This window comes from Cynara cardunculus, unplaced genomic scaffold (assembly GCF_001531365.2).
Source record: "Cynara cardunculus var. scolymus isolate 2C unplaced genomic scaffold, CcrdV1 Un_Scaffold_1804, whole genome shotgun sequence".
Classification (NCBI taxonomy): domain Eukaryota; kingdom Viridiplantae; phylum Streptophyta; class Magnoliopsida; order Asterales; family Asteraceae; genus Cynara; species Cynara cardunculus.
The window spans coordinates 79,447-99,412 of NW_020200879.1; the positions used below are offsets into that span (position 1 = coordinate 79,447).

The window sequence follows — 19,966 nt, forward strand, 5'->3', positions numbered from 1 at the left end:
TCTTCTTCAAAATCTATAACTAGTTCGGATGAAGGATTGCAGTCACAACCATCTTATCGAATCCTCATTCATAGTTTTATCCATAAAATCTATAGATTAATCCCAAACAAAGACAGACCGAAATCACAACCGTCTTGTTGAGATGTCCTCCATAGTTTTCAACCAGTAACGGTTTCCAAAACAATTTTATCATTAAAACCTTCAAACTCAAGAACAACTTGTTCTTTCCATGATTTCCAAACATCAAACTCCCTTTAAATCTTAAAAAAAAAAAAAATAGAATCTTATTTCTTAAATCCGTTTTAAAGCACAACAATTGTTTCATCTTTCCAAAACAGTTTTTAATCCAAAATCATAAACACCTGGTTTAAACTGTTTAGAATACAATATTCACCAGATTTGTTCTAAAATCCACAATCATCAAAACCCAACATATTATAATCAACAATAATTTAAAACTCGCCTTAACGATCACAGATTCTGCAGTTTTAAAACACACAGCAAATCACAAGCTCTTCAAACAGTTTTGAACAAAATATTTCTTCAAGAACACTTCTCACGCCACAACGCTCTTTTTCTCTTTCAACAGGTTTTTCTCCAAATAAAGTGATAAGATAGAATCTTATCTCTTCTTTCTTTAAATACTCTCACCATGGCGGTGGAGATTATTTTAATTATTATAAAACTCATAGGCGGTGAATCCTTTATCCAATAGAAATATCTTTGGGTGGTGGGTTTTTTATTATAAAATTCATGATTTCTTAACCATGAAGGTTTGGATTATAATAATATCCCACATATTATATTATCATATAACCGCCTATAAAATTTCCACATGTATGCATAATATCAAATTACCACACATGTGCACATAATTCATGCATTTATATTTTAAGATATCATGCATGCTGTCACATAATTCACATAATAAACACATAGAGTTACCTTGACTAGGTTTGCAGAAAACCCAGTTATAACATTCTGCTTGTACGGTTCCAACTCTGCCTTCAATGTCGTCCACTCTTGATGCTACGCTGCGAGTCATTTCTCAGTTTCTCACCGGCTCTGATACCAATTGGTGCAAACTAGGTAAACAAAGTCGAATGATTAACTGAAATCAAATGCTTACAATAGGAATTACCAGCTTTCAAGAGGCTGGAGGCTCTCCCAAGTCTTATGTATTACAAAACTGATGCCTTTTACCCCAACCCTGCTACCCTATTTAAAATAAACAAAAGACAAAAATGGAAAATATTTTCCTATTCTATTGGGACAGCTACATTCCTTTATTATGTGATTAGCTAAGAATCTGCTGGAGGACAGCTCAACCTTCCCTTACTGCAAGATTACCCCCGTCAATTAGTGTGGCTTGCCTTTTTTTGCGGTAAATGAATCTAATGGGTGGCTTATCAGAGATCTTGAATCCTGCTTGAGAAATAGAAGCCTAGCTAACATGATAAAAGGCAATCATATTGTTTTGACTCGGAATTTAAACCCCCAAATTCAACAAAGGCTTAGCTGGGTGAAAACAATCTTTATAGTGGGTTATTTGACATTAGATGTGTACATTAAAATATTTGCAACTCAGCAGTAACTTTTTTTATGTTTTCTTTTTGAGCTACTACATTTTGGTGTATAAGTAACAACTAATGTTTTGTAACAAGTAAAAGCATGACCATAAGGTCTGGTTGGAGTCTCAACTCAAAGTGCACTAGAATCTTGCTATAGCATACCATGAGGCTGCCACACTATTGGATCAAACGATCTTCTTTCGAAGTTTAGATTAGGAACTCACTGTGGCAGTGTCCTCATCGTATCTATGATGAATACAAATCCAAGCATGACACGTATCTTACCTGTCTTTTCATATAGAGTGCAACTACTAAAGTTGGTTCAACTCTTTATAGCATATTTACAACACTTCAAATTTTTATGCTTATGTTTTCTATGTCACCTCAACTCATTTAAGCAAAATAACAGATTGTCAACTTGTCAAAGATTGCTCAAATGACACATTAAAACTAATAGAGAATAATGGAGTTGATTGCTATGGCAAAAACAATTATCCAATATCCACTAACACATTGGCATAATCTTCCAACCTTCAATCATACCCAAGCTAGGGTGATTAGCCTGTCATCACTTTAAATGGAGAAAATAGAGACTTAGAAATTAATTGCATGAAAATATAAACCTTTATGGAAATATGAATGTTGCTGCAGAAAATGTAAAGAACAAGAGAGTAGCCAAAAAAATTCCAATCTCGGTAGAAACCGACTACAATCTAAAGGAACAAAGCTAAAGAGCAAAAAGCTATTGTTAGGTTCAAATGCAAATGTGACATTTCTATTTATACTGAAGAGGTTGGCCTACAAAAACAAGGTTAGATAATGACAAAAACACAATATCCAGCATACAATATCAACGTTAAGCTAACAACTATAAAATAAACAGAAGTAAGATATGGCCATCTTCCACATATACGCTGTTGCTCTTCATCATCATAATGTGAACGAGATCTTCAAAAAGGTCAATCGTCACTTTTACAACTGTCCACATCATCAAACCAACTTGCTCCAACAAGTCAACTATAGCTTCCTTCGCTTCGCAGTGACAACCTTGATCGAATGTGTAGGATAGGTGCGCTTACCTAGCCAACGCTTAGATGGAAGGAGCATTCAATACTATCGAGGTTGGACGGAGGCGCCTCTTATCGAGATCCCTTGTCGCCGACAAAGAAAAGGGCAGTCAAGAGCTGCTGTTGTACTTTTGGTACTAATCAAGCACAGTTTAGCCCTATGATTGAGTCCGGACTATAACGATATTGTGTATGCAGCCTTTATAAGGTGTTTTAAGGGCATCATCTATTTGGTTACAAATATGATCAAATTCTGAGTTAGTTCCGGACACAAGTAAAAGTAAAATAAGAATAAAAAGACACAAGATTATGGTTGGGAAAATAAAAGTAAAGGGAAATAAGATGATAAAAAGTGCTAAATTGTACATTGCTGTGACACTTATCAGGTCAAGTAGTAGAGCATGTTATCATAATGAACTGTATGCTGCATGGTTGATGGTTCCAATCTGTTCGTGAGCAACCACTCTTGATCCTTATGTAAGTACTTCTATTCTTGATTTGCATAAAATTAAAATATATGCTCCTTTGTTTATGCCTATTTGACTAATCTGAACAACTTTAAACAAGAGAGACATTGAAAGTTTGTCTATGGTTCAATTATGAAATGTAGTATATCCAGCCCCTTGAGATTATGATGGTGGGGTTGATGTGCCTAGTAAAATTCAGCGAGTGAGCGAAAAGCAGATCACTCCTGTAGTGATTAGGATATATGTATCAGACTGAAAGAGGGGATTTGAGAGATACAATTGTTAAATGAGCACAATCGATATTTGAAGCTGAAGAATGGTGAAGGATACGTGAATTTGGAGTGGCATATAGGTTAAGTAGTAGAGCTTGTTATCATTATGACCTGTATTCTGCGTGGTTGATGGTTCTATTATGTTCATGTGCAAATTACTCTTGATCCTTAACTTTATCCTTACTGATTTGCATAATATTAATATATATGCTCTTTTGCTTGTCTATTTAAATAATCTGAGCAACTTTGAACAGATTAGTCATTGAAATTTTGTCTGCGTTTTCAACAATGCAATGTAGTATATCCACTACCTTGAGATTATGACTCTGTGGTTGCCATGCTTAGTAAAATTCACTGACGGAGTGAATATCCTGGAGTGATTAGGATTTATGTATAAGACTGAATGGGGATACCGTTGTTAAATAAGAACATTCGATGATTGAAGCTGAAGAATAATAAGAGAATTGGTTTACAAAATGGTAGAGAAGTGTACAGAGACGATATAATATGATTGGTAGAGGACATATAAAGTAACCGAAGAAGATCGAAGGGGAAAAGTGTGTTCTGTTCTAGCTGAAGAACACTGAAGAAAAAGTGACTTCTGTTTTAACTGAAGAATTTATCAACCTGTTCATGATAGTTGATGGATAGGAAAACTTACAAAATGAAATATGAGGAGAAGAGACTGATAGAGGAATACAAGGACCCTGGAGAAAGAGTTGAGTTTATGCTGCCAAATCTGTCCAATCCTAATCTTGCTTCCAATGCCACGAAGTGATATATGGGGTGGGGGTCATGTCACCCATAAGCTTTCATGGAATATAACCTTTTTAATTCGAAAAGTTTTCGGTCTCACTTGTTTGCTTCAACTGCAATTCATTTCTGAAATTTGATGCATATATTTAATTCAAAAAGTTTTCGGTCTCACGTGTTAAGTTTTTTTATGTAGATCATAGTACTATTGAAAGGTAAAATTTGTATCTTTTTAGAATTTTGGAAGTGACTTAGGAAGTAAGAGTTCTGAAGGCTGAGGTAAGTTAAATTAAACAAGACAGTTATTTAGTGATAGTTAAATCTGTCACCTGTTTATAGTGCATGAAGGTTACATAAGTTTTCTTTATACATGGTTATATATTTTGAGAAATGATTATGCTATGGCTATTAGCCAAGGCAAGTATGAAATCCAGGAGGATCTCAGCATTTGTATATTGGCACACCGATATTGATAAGTAAGGATAATTTGTCCTTCTATCCATAGGGCGTATTTCTTCTTTTCTTTGTTGATTTAGTTCTGTGCCAAAAGCTAAAAGAGGACTAGCTATTGTTTAGGTTGAGCCATGTGCCTTTTGATCCAGAAATTTAAATTGTTGGCAATTAATAAAAATATATTACTTAACAAAGTTTGATTCATGAGTATAGCAACTTGATAGATGTATCAGATTGCATCAATGGGCATCTGTCTCCCTATAATAACGCTCACTTTTCTACCACCATCTTCAACAACGTTCTCTATTTTACCATACAAACTTCATCCTCACATCATACAATATCAAAATATAAAGTTTTTGGTATTGATCAAATCAAATGTAGACGATACTGAATATTAATGGATTTTATTGTGCTAAGGGAGAAACGGGTGAGTACCTATATTTTCTTGTACCATGAGAATATTACAAAGCTATCCATATTGCACATAACCTTGTCCCTCGAAGATATCTTTCTATTATTTCTATCAGTAAATTTTATTATTTCTGAACGTTGTATCCTATTATTGGTTCACCCGTTTTCTGATTGGTCCAGTCAGTGTAAAATAAAAAAGGCTTAATTTGTTGCATAATTGGATGTCTTCACCTTGAAAGTATCTATCAATAGTATGCTTTTGTGAAACCGTTTTTCTTTTCTTGTACTTTGTTGCATCCTTTCTTGTAAACATGTTTCACCACTAAGATTTTTTGTGGAACAGGCACATGCAAGGCAACTGCAAAGTTTTTTGTCCTCCAGCATCAGGTCCTTAAAGCCTTACATAATACACCGAGACCTGGACCAGCTGTGTTTGTTGCTCGTTGCCTCTCTTTATTGCCTATGTTGGAATCATATTGTGAAGGTTTTAGCCATCTGATGATAGCTGCTCTTCGTCGTTTTTTGAAAACTGGAACTACCCAGGAAGATTTACTGGAAGCAAAGTTGCTTGCTACCCAATTATTTATAATTGCTGTTCGTGGTAATAAACTTCATGATGACAGGATACTTGTGAAGATCCTTGAAGTTTTCAACATTAAATTTACAGATATCAAAGAGGTTATGTTTCCCTCAGAAGAGAAGAATGACAGCTTTACAAAAGCATATATTGAGCAATATATCTCTAAGCTGCTAGAATCTCAATCATATATGGCCGTAGTTACTCTGCTAGAACAACTCTCTATCTGTCAGTATAGAGAGCCTTTTCTTCATACGATGTTAGAAAGCAAAGAATATAAAGCAGCAGAAAAGTGGGCAACATTTATGGGGAAACAAATGTTGTGTGTACTCATCCGGGAATATGTTGATAGGAAGCTGGTAAAGCAGGCTTATGAGCTGATAATGAAAAACAATCTTCGTGAAGAATTTCCGGAAGTATATCAGATGGGTAAAGAAAGGTAGTTATATTGTCTATATCTTGAGATTTTACCGTTTGAAGCATTTTTAATATTTCTGGGATAATAGATGTAGTTGAAGATCTTGATTTTCCACATAATCAATAGTGACAATGTAGTCAGTTATATTGCAGCTCACTTAAGAAGTTAGCAGAAAAGGGATGCTGGGACATAGCAGAGATGAAGGCGAAATCTGATAGCAAACTTCTTGAATATTTGGTAGGTAACTTCAAGTATTTGTCATTTTTATTGGTTGATGAGCATGCCTGCCCCTGTAGAAGAATGCGAGTAACAAATATTTCATTATAAAGGTGCTCCAACAAAAAGAATCAAACTTGATAGGAATTTAAGACACAAAAAGGTAACTGCCAACAAGATGTCCTCCTATGGCTTTTTAAGTTGATTGGTAATCGGTCTCTTTTTAACTAATGTAAGTTGTGCGAGCTTCCTGCTGTAGATATTATTCAAGCTCAGGTGGCTTGATGATAATGATTTAATTATTGACTCCTGCATTTTGTTTGAAAAGTTGTTTGAGAGTACCTTCTTCTGGTTAAGTTACAACAAGATGATGCCATAGTTTTCTTTACTTTGACAAAATAGAATTAACTGCACAAAAATGCTTTCACAATGGATCTGACAGGCCTCTATTCAATTTAGAAGCTAAAAAAGCATGCACAATCTATAAAGCATGATAAACTTCAAAGTGGATCGTGGGTTGCTTCATAGTGCTCAGGTCTGTAACAGAGCCATGGGATGAATTGGTGGTCACATTTGTATTATTATAAATAATTATCTAATTAGGGTTGTTTATTTTGTGGGCCAATGGCTGAAGACGTACTCTATATATGTTGTCTTTGTTATTAATTTTTTTTCTAATAAGAGATATGCTTTCTGGTCTGTAACAGAGCCATGCTGCTCTTGGTACAAGCCCTTATTCTGGGAAACAATCATCTACACGCCCTAAAACCGGTCTCCAGCCACCATTGATAAACCTGTTGTGAAACCCTAAACTAGTTGCAAAACCCCAGAATGCCACAATGAGATTTATTCCTATGAAGCGCTAGATGACATCACATCTTGATGAAGCCCTAGCCACTGTGCTAAGGAATTGAGGCTGCCTCTGTGACAAAACCCTGAGGTCATTGTTGCATGAAACCTAGTTGTTCTGGTTGTGATCTCTCTACCTACGAATTCTCTTTCCATGGTCTCTGACTTTCTTCTTGTGAACTTTCTGGTCATGAATTCTCAGGTGGTAAATTTTTTTGTTCATTGTCACCTCTTATTCCTTGAAAAAAAAAAAAATCTAGCAACATTGATCAGGTTGCGGCTTGAATCAGGTGGTTGCTGTTAAATATGACTTAAAATCAACCTTTGCTGAAAGGGAGGTCATAGGTGACTTCTGCATCTCGCTTAAGAAGTTGCCAGTACAAGGACCCGTGCATTCATCACGATTGGACGCGACATAGAGGTCCTTCAGTAAGTCGCTCAAAAGTCCTCATACGAAATATATGAGATCATACAAGACTTTATTATCTTGCCTTCAAAGTCGCATACATCTATTTTTGGAGAAGAGGGTGACATAAGGTGCAATATGGAAGTCGCCTTCCAAGTTCCTATGATAACGAACAGGTTTATTTTCCAAATTAGGTCATTTTGTTACTTAGCTCCTCATCAAATTAGGTCATTTCATTATAGCTGTCCTATTTTTTTACTTCATCCTCCAAACAAGAGCCATGAATGAGAATCTTCATGCTTGCACCCCCGTTTAGAGCCTTATACAAGATCATTCCACAGGTATTACCATATTGTTGGTCATAGTACCACCCAAAGACTTCTTAGACTCTTAGAAGCACCACCATTATGGGCTCCAGAAGCTTTCAAAACCCCTTTGCAACCTCCTATTTTCTCATGGAACCTATATGTAATTCTCTGTTCTGTAGTATCGTCTTCGTGAAAGTCCATATACAGTTGGTCATATGAAGATGATTGTTGCTACTATCCAAGTACTTGTTGAGAAAGCATTTCCAGCAGAGTATTCGTTTGAACAAACCTGAAAATCAAGATGTGGTTTTGGCTCTGCCTCCAAGAATCTGGTCATGGCAAAGCTGTGCACAATATTATTCTTTAGAAGCATATGCTATTGTAGAGCTTACTTCTAGATTATTCTTTGTTATACTGACTGTATGCATCAATCATGAAGCGCGACTGTGTGTGGGTAAGGAATCAAGAGGTGAAGATAGTTTTCCACATACGAGTAAGGAATTGGAGGCATCCTTTTGGAAGCAGGGGAACTTGGGGACACAAGAATAAAAAAGGAAGGACCTGTTGCAACCTTTGATTTGTATGTTCTAACTGGAGTTTGTATGCTTGGTGGTGAATTTATGCTCTTCCCTTTGAGTTCAAGAGGAAGTACTCATTCGAATATGAAGGATGTACAAGAAGTTGCAAAACTTGCCATGGCAGATAAAATCTTCCAATGGGTTCCAGAATAGTTTGGTGTTTTTGCTTGGGAATCAATTAATTGAATTATTTTGTTTATACACCAAGGAAATGCAGGCTGAGTGGGAGGAGTGGGGTTGTAGTGAGTAAAATGATGGTAATTTTTGGGTTTCGTAAAACGATTGGAGGAGTATATTAAGTGGCAGAGTCAATTTTTGTTCTTCTTTCCACCTTGTGGACAAGGTGGAAGTTTGGGGGCTAGGTACTATTATACTCTAATACTAAGGGAAGTACAAATAGATGATGCACAACTTATACAAGTAGGTAATGTCGGGATTTAGTATAAATAAGAGGTGGAGGAATCAGGAGGGGCATTCAGTTTTGTGTCAAATTGGATGCGAGTCCTGTAGAGAGCTTATGACCTCTCGAAAGCCAGAAAACCCCCTTTGTAAGCACTCAAATAGTGATAAGCATTCCCTTTCCTTTGAATTCAATCTCTGATTTTACCCATGTACATCAATCATTATTCTTTTTCCACTTGTCATGAGATAACTCAAACAAGAGCCAACCACATTTCAGGACACAATATTGGAAACAAATGACAAATAAGCTAAGTCAAAATTTATGTTCTTTCTTAGTTTTGGGAACTTTTCAACTTGCTATCAATCTCAGATCCTCTGTTTGTGCATGCATGCTTACACACAAAATTTACCTTCCTTTCTAGCCCATTCTCGAAAAGAAGTTCTTTATAACATGACATTCTATATGTGAACATAATGTATTTTTTTGCACACTAGGTTTCTCAAGAATCTTGTATTATGTAAACAAAATTTTAATGATAATATCTGTTTGTCTTATAATAATCTATTTTAGGTTTATTTGGCAATGGAAGCTGGTTACTCAGAGAAGGTCGATGAACTTTGTGATAGATACTCCCTCAAAGGTTTCATGAAGGCCAAAGGTATATTACATTACGTTTCTATGTTACATGCAAACCATCTAGGTGATGGATTCCACTCATATTATCTGAACTGAGATTAACCTTAGGGGCCGTTTACCAAACGCTTACCCGGGTAAGCGCTTACCAAGTCACATTGAATATGGCAAGGACCAAGAATCTTACACGGTAAGAGCGAAGACAAGGATTGAGGGGTCTTGCCTGGTAAGTGATGGAGATGACTCTTACCACGGTTAGCGCTTACGGGTAAATTGTTGCATACAATGCCGTTTTGGTAAACTAAAGTCTTACCCGATAAGTAAGTGATAGTGTTAAATTTTGCCAGTAGCGCTTACCGGGTAAGTGTTTAGTAACAGCCCCTTATACTAGTTCAAATACCCATCAATAGCAATGCTTATATGTTTCTTATAATCATTTATTAGTTGCCAGTTTGTTCAGAAAGTGAGAACCAACACCTCATATATAAACAGAAACTTGATGCCAGTTATTGTTTTCTTTTTCTTCTTTTTTCATTTAGAATTCAGTCTCAATACGAGAGAAGCATCCATGATCTTCAAGGTCAACTAAAATATGGGCTTATCTGATACCGTCGTAGTCATTTACATTTAGGTGTAAGAGACATATCAAACTCTTGATGCTTAGGTTAATGTAAGAACTGTTTGTGTTAACATAGTAGAAAGCATTGGTTTTTAAAGGCATTAATTTAGTTTGGATTCTAATATAATTTTATGTCATGGTTTAGCTTTAAAGCGACAAGTATGTTATATGTCCAGTAATTAACTTTTGAACATTTTTTGGACATTTTCTGATGCTTGTGCAGAAGCTGAGGCAAGCCTTTCACGTATTCGTTATCTACATCGGGATGAATTGGCAATAGATGACATTATTTGGGTTGATGAGTCCGTAGGTCTGCATGAAGCAACATGTCATATTGAGGGATGCAAAGTCATTGGCCTTGATTGTGAATGGAAGCCTAATTATGAAAGGGGCAGTAAGAACAAGGTAATCAATGTTTCTCCTTTGGCCTCTTGACTTGCTTAGAGGATTGTCTCAGAATGGCTCTCTTATGCATATCCATCATTTGCTTTTTTTGTTGATCTTTTCTGTAGTTGCTAGAATTAATGTAATTTCTGTTTTGTTTTTTTCAAGGCGTTTTTGGAGTTCCAAAAGTTGTGTAGCCATGATTTCAAAAGACTCCTTGCATTGTAATTAGCATAAGTTACGGAAAATGTTCATAGTATGACATTATGTACTAGTTATTTTAGAGTGCCTACTTGCCTCGTTTGGAGAAGAAATGTTGCATCAATTTATTATAGGTCAAACCTCAAAAGCTTTGAGTGGGTACTCTATTTGAGTTGCTGGAATTAGGGTGTGATCTCTAGCTAGGTATTTACATACTATTTTGTGGTGGTTTTAAACTTCGAAGACATGGGAAAGTTGGCAATATTCCACTTCGGCTGAAGTCCCTACCCTGGAATATTCATTGAGCCTCATGAAGATTCAGGGAACTGAATAACAGGATGTAATTTGATTAATATCAAACCCTAAAAGACTATGAATGAATTAAACAAGGGGCCTCCATGACATAATGGAAGTTTGACACCCATTAGTATTACCAAACACACATCATCAGTAATAATCAATCACCTACAAAAATTCCTGATTTTTCCCTCCATTTCAGAGCACACCATACAAGAAAGTAATAGATTAAAGATTAGCTGGCTCATCATTTTTTGCCTACTTGCATAGTTCAAGGAAGTTTTTCAATTAAGTTCCTTTCTCGCTCCTTTGGTTGCCTTCTTACCTTTTTTTGCTTTCTCACATCGACTTGTTTATGCTTTTTCACTTATTTTCCTTTGATCCAGCTGTATTAGTAACACATTGGTAATATTCCATAAAATTAGAAACTAAATTAATCGATTAACTTATGGTTAAAATCTGCAGATACGTGACGTGTGTAATTATACTAGGAAGGTAACTAGAAGTTGCTCATCACTTATTTTCCTTTGATTCAGCTATATTGTAACACATTGATAATATTTCATAAAATTAGAAACTAAATTAATCGATTAACTTATGGTTATTAAAATCTGCAGATACATGACATGTGTAATTATACTAGGAAGGTAAATAGAAGTTGCTTATCACTTTTCATTATGTATAAAACACATCTCCGAGTATAATTAATGTAAGCTAAATTAAAATCGGTACTGTGAGAATATGTGGAACCTCCAGATCACTCTCCTAAAGTGCCCTTGAGGAGAAAGGGGAGGTTCCGACATATACAGGAGAAATGGTCAAAGTCTAGCTGATGTGGGACTCCAACACGCCCCCTCCAATGATCGCTAGATGGACACAAATTGTCCCAGAGTGTCGAGAGAGGGCTAGCCAGAGTGTCGGGTCCCTAGAGTGGCATGACAGATCTTGGCTCTAATACCATGTGAGAATATGTGGAACCCCCAGATCACTCTCCAAAAGAGCCCTTGAGGAGAAAGGGGGAGGTTCCAACATATATACATGAGAAATGGTCCAAGTCTAGTGGGGTTAAGAGTTTAGGGGATTAGATTTTAGTGGGTTAGATTCTTAATGGATTAGACTTAGTGGGTTAGACTTATAGTGGATTGTTGATACCCGTAAATGTGGATGTGTTTTACTTTATTTAAATAAATGACTAAAAAAGTCATAACCCTAATATTATATTTTTATTAGAAACAAAAATGGCAGCTCTCTTTTTAAACCTTGTGAATTTTTCTCATACAACCTCACGACTTCTCTTTTCTTTAACTTGCTACATTGGAGACTTGTACCAACTGTTAGTATATCTATATTTTGTATTTGTATATATGCTATCTACAAGTACATATATATATATATATATATTCTGTTTTTGTGTACACACACATACATACAGATATATATACACACACACACATATATATATATATATATATATATATATATATGTATATTATGTTTCTGAACTTGCTGATGCATACAACAATTCTTTAGTATTTTGACATAATGGTTTCTTTTAGGACAATAGGAGCACAAGGATTACCATCCTTGAGCTTTGCTTGCTTAGTTTTCCCAGTATTTCTGTTATGGATGTATCAATGTTTTGCTAGTCATTAAGGGAATGACTGATAACTAATCTCCATCTTTAGGAGTCTGTAGTAGATAGAATAGGGTTAGTATCTGGGGGTTCCATAATTCTTCTGTTCCAGCCCACAAGTGCATGCATATATATACCCTATATCCTTGCAAGTACACCGTATTAAATCATTCTGGTTTAAACTGTACACCAATCGGGGATAAATGGATTTGAGTCACGATCACTTGTATTCATAGCATAGGGAAAATAGATAAACGTGATCTTTCAACTTTCATGGTCCTTTTTTCATTTTTGTCCAATCGTCATCCAAATCAAAAAATTAGAGTCAAGATTGAAGTTGTATTGGTCAATAAAATTAAGAGAACATCATTGCTTGAAAAAAGCCTAGGCCATCTTGATTTGAAAGAGATGATGTAATGGTAGATGATTGTGAGAAAGAAATTTCTGATTCCTCAAGGGCCCTTTTTGGTTGCTTCACTTGCTATTTTTGGACATAGTTGCATTTTGTGTCTGTGTTTGCATATGTGATGCTGCATTTAACCAATGAGAGTTACAAATACTTTATAGTGAGGTATAAGATGTATGTTTGGAACAAACCCCTCAGTTTTGCCTACGATATGCTAGTTTGTGTACTTAATCATTTCACATCAGGTTAAATAAGTAATCTCTGGTTGCCAAATATTAGAATCATGATTATCTATAACTGATAGATGTATCAGGGAGGTGGGCAGACCTCTTATTTATTAATATCTCTTTGTGTTGCGAAGAAAAGATGTGAAGGGAATATATAAATGTCAAAAAAGAGCTGGGTCAAGTTCCATTTAGGAGTCAGTGCTACATCGTGGAGGAACACAATCTTGGAAGCTGAGTTCTCTCCGATTCCACCCTATTTAGATAATGTGGATATAGAATCTTCAACAGCATTCATTGTTAGCTAGCCCCAGGTAGTATGGAACAAGGGAACTTTGGTGCCATATGAATCCTCGTGATACCTGGGTTGCTTTTGCCATGTCTGACTCGTATCCTATATGTGTAAGCTACATGTTGCTAATTTATGCCACACCAGATAATTTCTTCAAAAGTGATGATATCACAGAGAACGTGCATTTGCGTTTCGTTTGTCAGTATGCCTATGAGAGAGAGGTCTTTGTCATGCACAAATATTTGAGAATGAATACGTTTATAATGCTTCATATTCAATTGTTAGCCTGCTTCAAGTATTTTATATAGGTGCAATGCTAATACTCTTTAAGTTTTCCTTTATTAGTTACAGTGTTTATCCATCTTACAGGTTTCCATCATGCAAATTGCTTCCGAGAAGATTGTCTTCATCATTGACTTGATAAAGTTGTCCCATGATGCTCCTGCTGCTTTGGACAGCTGCCTAATCCGCATTTTCCACTCGCCTCGAATACTGAAACTTGGTATGAGACACCTTAAGTGTTGATGATAATCATCACTTTGTTTAGTTTCTAAACATTAAATTGTTCGTATGAGGGTTCATGGAGTGGTTTTTAATTCCTTTTATGATCTATTATGGGCTTGTTTTTTGATTTGTCAGATTATCAGATCAACTTGGTAATTGTGCAGGTTATAATTTCCAATGTGATATGAAACAACTCGCTCAATCTTATGAAGATTTTGATTGTTTTAAGCACTTTGAAATGCTGTTGGATATTCAGAACATATTCAAAGAACCTCGTGGTGGCCTTTCAGGTCTGACAAAGGTAAATGGAACAACTACATTGCCATATTGTAACTGTTGTGAAATGCATAATAAAATGTGGTTTGTTGACTTCAAAAAATTGAACAGGAAGTATTGGGCGTTGGTTTAGATAAGACAAGAAGAAACAGTAATTGGGAGGAACGACCTTTAACCCGGAATCAGGTTTATCTTTTTCCATGTTCATACCATTATATATTATGGTTAATGGGTATTGCACTTGAGCAATATTGTTCTAGAATGACCTAGAAGCTTGTATGTGTGTTGCGGGTAAGAGATGATGGATACAATAAAAGAAAGTAAGAAAATGAAATAAAAGCATTTCTAAAAACATCTTATCGGCTAATTCGTTATTTGGAACTCTACCAGTCAAGTAAGAATGCATAGGTGGATTTCGGTTGTATGATTTTTGGTCAAGTGTGTCAACTTTAAGTTGTCATCCTGCTTATATAGATTTCTAACCTCACTAAATTACTAGAGGATCAAAAAGACTCATCTTTCGTTGCCATATCTGTTATTTGATTTGAACTTCCATGAAAACAATCATGTATGTAGATCTAAATTCTGCTTGTCTACCTGCTATATATTTACTATCCATGGTTGTATATGGCCCTTAAAAGTATACAGATATAGAATCAGTTGGTTAGCTTGAAATATATATATGAGGAGATTGTGGTTCAAATGCATTTGCAGCTAGAATACGCTGCTCTTGATGCTGCGGTGCTCATCCACATATTCCGCCATGTTAGCAACCAGTCACAGTCTACTACTAATGATCATACCCAAATGGAGTGGAAATCCCACATTGTAAGTACAAGAAGATATCTGTTGGACCCCCCCTCTTTAAAATCCTCTTTTTGATTGAATTGCTAATGGAAGATGTATATTGTGTGTCAACATGCAGATTTCTCATGGAGGTAACCTTGGAAACACCAAAAATAAAGTGAATAGCAAGTAAGTCAGAGTTAGGGGTACAAACACGTCACTCGCATTGCATTATAATCCTACTGTTTTGCAAACTGCATATGACCCAAAACACTCTAGAAATGATCTGAAATTTGAACGATGTACATAATGTGATGAAACGTAGTTTGAATCTGTCTGCAAACACTTACTAGGTAAGCGCTTATTGGGCGTTACTTACCTTACCAAATGTGCATAGGTCTTCTCCAGTAAATGAGGGAAGCTCTTACTTGGTTAGCCCCTGAGATGTTTACCAACAATCCATTTTCTGGGTTGGGGATGTTACCAGACTCTTGATGGTAAAAACCCCCAAGTTTTATTTTCTTACCACAACCCTTTATCTGCTACAAATTGGAAATAAGTAAAACAAGATCTGAAAACATGTTAAATATGTTGATTATAAAAATATATCAGTGTGTAAAATTTCAGTGATTTTTTGTTCCTAATTCTTTTTGGTCAACGAAAGGACCATGTAGTATTATAACCACCTGTTAAGGGTTCGATTGTGACAGGTTTCTTTTGCGTGGCTAAAAAACTTGTGATATTATCCTATAAAATGTTACTATCAGAGGCTAAGGGGGTGTTTACCAAATGTTTACGGTAAGAACGAATGCAAGAACCAAAAATCTTACCCGGTAAGTGAGTGACAGACTCTTACCAAGGTTGGTGCTTACCGAGTGAATTGTTGCATATGATACCATTTTAGTAGACTAAATTCAAGTAAGTGATAGTGTTGAATTTTGTCGATAAACACTTATCTAGATAAACATTTGGTAAACGACCCATAAGTTAGTAAAAGAAAAACCTCACATTGATGCTTGGAGCCGATGTGGGTTCCAATCATAACTTTTTCCCCATGGAAAGTTGTATTCAGATGAAAAGGATAAAAAATGAGGAAAACAACGTTATCATATTCTTGTATATTTTATTATCATTTTTTGTGGCTACTAAAAACTTAACTAATACCATAAGGGTGGTGTTTGATTGGTTTGAGCTTGGTTTCAAAGGTTAAAAGTAGCAAGAGGTCCTAGGTTCAAATCCAAGGAGAAATAAGAATCCCTTTGTGGTCACAGAGGTTCAAATGCGGTGACTCCGGGCTATCTGCAAAGCAGGTGGTCGTCCTGGGATTAGTCAGCTCGCATAACAGATTGAATATCCAGGTTAATTAAAAAAAAGAAAAACTTCAGCTAACTATTTATTAAATATCTAAAATAGGGTTAATTACATACGGCAATGAAGAAAATAACTAAAATACCCTTCATTTAATTAGATTTAACATAATAAAAAGTTAATTCTTTTGAAGTTGACAAGCATGAGAGACGAAGGGCTTTTTGTTTTTTCAAAATTATCTCTTAATACTTCTAAAGTCTGATTCTTTCAGACGTTTGGGTATTAAGAACGTTTATTTTATTTTTAAAATAAGAGCTTAGAAACTCTACATGTCCTCTTAAATTTTAAGTAGTAAATATATCACTTATTATCTCTTAATTCTAATCCACCCTCTATCACTTGGTTCATATTTTGAAGGCTGAAAGAAATTTGTTAGTAAAAACTATTCATCTTTTATACTTTTGTTAAAAAAAACTATTTATCTTTTATATTTTTACACTAGTTTGACCGATCTAAAAACAAACAATCTTACTAATCCAGATTTCAGACTTCAACACCTGTTAAAAACAAATGTCATCCGACATGAGTTAGTAATGACATCCCTCTTGGAAAATGCAAATATTAGTATGAAAATAAATATATTAGTTGCGACTGAGTTACATTGAAAAAAAGAAAAAGTCAGATTCTAAAATTGCTGCATTAACATTAAAAAGAATTTCATTTCGACAAAGTTTTATATCAAATCAATCATTTGCATCAAATTTATCATAAATTGCTTTAAATATTCGTGCATTACATATATTATATGTAATAAACATATAAATCGGTGGGATCCAACTTTCACCTTGTAATTGGATTGCTTTGAGTTTTGTAAAAGAAAAAAAATTAATAAAAACATCTAACCAAACTTTTAATGGCTAAGGAATTATTTTATAGTTGTCAAATGGTTTGGTATAAAATGGTCAGAATGATTAAGAGACTCTTGCACAATAAAATATAATTATTTGATAATTGTTTACAATAAAATTAGGGCGCTTGAATGGTTAGGGGAGACCCAAGATACAAAATCATTCAAAAGGTTTTAAAATCGTCAAGAGGCAGACTTTTTTTTGCCAAACAAAATTCATCTGATTTAGAAACTACCTATTAATGAAACTACGAAGAAGTGAACAAGCCCTCACTTTAATTTAAAATTATAAATTTAGACTATGAAAAGAAAAATGAAATCTGATGCCTCCAAAGCAATGAACCAATAAAACATATGGGACCCAAAAAATTGGAGATGCTGGTCGGTGGCTACCATTTCATTGGTATCATCCAAACCAAATCATCATTTAAAGGTGATTGAATTGGGTTCAAAGATTTGAAACAAAACTGGGATTTGATTCATTGAAAGCCAAATTAATAAATGATTTTATATATACATGATGGAAGATTTCAACCCCAAATTACCTGGATGAAACTGAATTCAGAAATCCATTCATGGCTCCATAACTCTTTGAACTAAACCCTAAGCAGCCTAACAACCCCTGTCTGTACGGCAAATACGTCTTCTTCCTCATCTCCTCCGCCTGTGCTCGCTTTGTTGTGTAATGCACTTCGTGTGCTGATCTTCCCACTCTCCTCTTCCGATTCATCCCCAATCCATTTACTGCTTTCTTTGTCTTAGGCGTCGTTCCACTTCCATCCACTGCATCTGCCGTTTTTGAGGTCTGCGAATCTGATGATTTCTTGTCTTTTTGTGCAGAAGAAGAAGAAGGGGAGAAGGATAATGTGGACCATAATTTATGGTTCCTGTTGCTATTGCTACTGTTTCGTCCTTCGCTTTTGCTTCTGTACAGTAGTTCCTTCAGGAACACCCATCGTTTCGAGCTCCGGCCGACGGAGGATGACCGCGAGGATCCACCGGACGATGGAGTTCCGTTATCGTCGTCGTTCGCTCTCTGTCTATCCTCCTCGGCTTCCAGTTTCTCCTTAATTTCGTTGATTTCCGTAGATTCTCTCGCATCCTTGAATTCCTCCAGCCATTGAAATGCAGTGTTGGTCCGTAACGGTGACATAGATCTAGTTCTTCTCCTTAACGACTTGGATCTGTCTCGAGATTTCAAATCTCTACCTCTGTCAAACTTATCCTCTTCTTCACCGTCGTTTTCTAAAACATCAATCAACGGAGCTAGATCCTGAGGACGTTGAAGGTGAGAGGAAAGCTTCATAGGACGGATCTTGCCGTTCAAGAAGAGTTCGTCGGCAGAAGTCATGGATCCGGAGGCAGCTGGTCCGGTTGCTTCATGCCTTACCGTGAACTCGAACTCAAACGAGCCGCCGGCTCCTTCTAGTGGAGCTAACAAAACAGAGTTCGACGATGATAAGACATGGTGCGTAGGACTAGCAGGAGCGCTGTAGAAGAATCCTCCGCCGTAAGACCGCGGTGGTCCAGAGCCGGGACTGGATGGAGCACTTACGTAAGGAGTAGAGACAGCACCATGGATGTGGAGGTCCTCCTCCATTCTCCTGCTATGGTGGAAAAGTGGCGGGGGAAGGAGGAGGAGTAAGAGTATAGTAGGATCCGGATCCCACTACCCTTCCATTATCTCATAAAACTCTCAAAACAAGACAAGGATCCTATGTCACAACTTTATGCTTTTCAGGTTTCAAAGGAGATTGCTCTAACTTTAATATAATATATGTTATTTAATACAACATTACGTAACTAGTTCCTATTTATTTGAATATAGTCCTTTGAGATTCATTTATTACAAAAAAAAAAAAAAAAAAAAAAAAACTCTCTTTCTGTTTGTTTGTCTTAACGTAGGGATGGTGATTTGCTCCGACCCGGTGGAGAACCCGGTTCACCCGGCCCGAACAGAGACAAAGATTTCTCGCTAAAACGGGTCCTGAATGTTACTCAAACCGGGGACGGAGATCCACGGTAGAATGAAACTAAATGATATTATTTATGGGGATTGACCGGGGGTTCATAGAGGTTTGATCGGGGACGGGATGTTAATCCCCGTACTCTCTGGGGACCGAGACCGGGGCTAAGGATTACAAAACTGGTCCATCCCCGCCCCATTGTCATGCCTATCTTAACGGCTGTTAACAAAACAATTCTGCTAGTTTCGTCTTGTTTTTGGAATCCTCATGGTGTAACACTCGTAAATTTCATGGTTCCTTTAGACCTAGAGTCGCCGCCCAAGTTGCGGAAGCTACTATACTGCACGACCTGTTGCATGACTTGTAGTCGCGGACAGGGTCGTTGGCGTGACCTGGACGACTAAAATCCAATTTTTGGTCCCTTTTTTTTTTTTTTTTACCATTTTTCTCACAAGACTTCTCATTTTTCCTTCTGTCTTTTCTCCCCTCATTGAAGACGTTTTTGGAAGGCTTTAAAAGCTGATTTCAAGTGCTTGGAAACATTTAAACTTTAAAGCTAAAGAATCATCTTAGAACAAGCTTCAAGATTCTCATCCAAGATCTAAAAGCTCCTTTGCTTGATTTCTAGGGTTTTTGCTCGGGTTTGATTAGGTTTTTTTCACTAAAACCTAGTAAGGTGAGTTCACTCTACTTCTACCTCACTATATACATGCTAAACCTACATTTCTTACACATTTAGAAGCTTCGATTTATGATCATTCCAACAAATACAAATGT

General features: G+C 36.2%; 2 protein-coding genes across 5 annotated transcripts in view; one reads left to right on the forward strand and one right to left on the reverse strand.

Annotated features, from left to right (window-relative positions):
• LOC112502712 overlaps nucleotides 1-15,350 on the forward strand; it is a 24,298-nt gene extending 8,948 nt beyond the window's left edge. For 3 of the 4 annotated variants that reach the window (XM_025106694.1, XM_025106696.1, XM_025106693.1), the window contains exons 3-11: nucleotides 5,341-6,013; nucleotides 6,145-6,229; nucleotides 9,323-9,410; nucleotides 10,228-10,409; nucleotides 13,811-13,943; nucleotides 14,110-14,246; nucleotides 14,333-14,407; nucleotides 14,936-15,049; nucleotides 15,147-15,350. In XM_025106694.1, coding sequence (XP_024962462.1) covers nucleotides 5,341-6,013; nucleotides 6,145-6,229; nucleotides 9,323-9,410; nucleotides 10,228-10,409; nucleotides 13,811-13,943; nucleotides 14,110-14,246; nucleotides 14,333-14,407; nucleotides 14,936-15,049; nucleotides 15,147-15,200 — 1,541 coding nt within the window. In that variant the 3' untranslated portion in view covers nucleotides 15,201-15,350. Of the gene's footprint in view, nucleotides 1-3,024; nucleotides 3,116-5,340; nucleotides 6,014-6,144; nucleotides 6,230-9,322; nucleotides 9,411-10,227; nucleotides 10,410-13,810; nucleotides 13,944-14,109; nucleotides 14,247-14,332; nucleotides 14,408-14,935; nucleotides 15,050-15,146 lie in introns of all 4 variants that reach the window. The other variant, XM_025106697.1, reaches the window with a different exon arrangement.
• Nucleotides 15,351-17,609: 2,259 nt separating this feature from the next.
• On the reverse strand, nucleotides 17,610-18,907 carry LOC112502711. The gene has a single exon (XM_025106692.1). It carries the CDS (start codon nucleotides 18,820-18,822, stop codon nucleotides 17,764-17,766), a length of 1,059 nt encoding a protein of 352 aa, XP_024962460.1. The 5' UTR covers nucleotides 18,823-18,907; the 3' UTR covers nucleotides 17,610-17,763.
• Between the last annotated feature and the right edge of the window lie 1,059 nt (nucleotides 18,908-19,966).

What these genes read in the sequence shown, in the direction of transcription:
- LOC112502711 (XM_025106692.1), bottom strand. Translation starts at nt 18,822, where the DNA reads ATGGAGGAGGACCTCCACATCCATGGTGCTGTCTCTACTCCTTACGTA.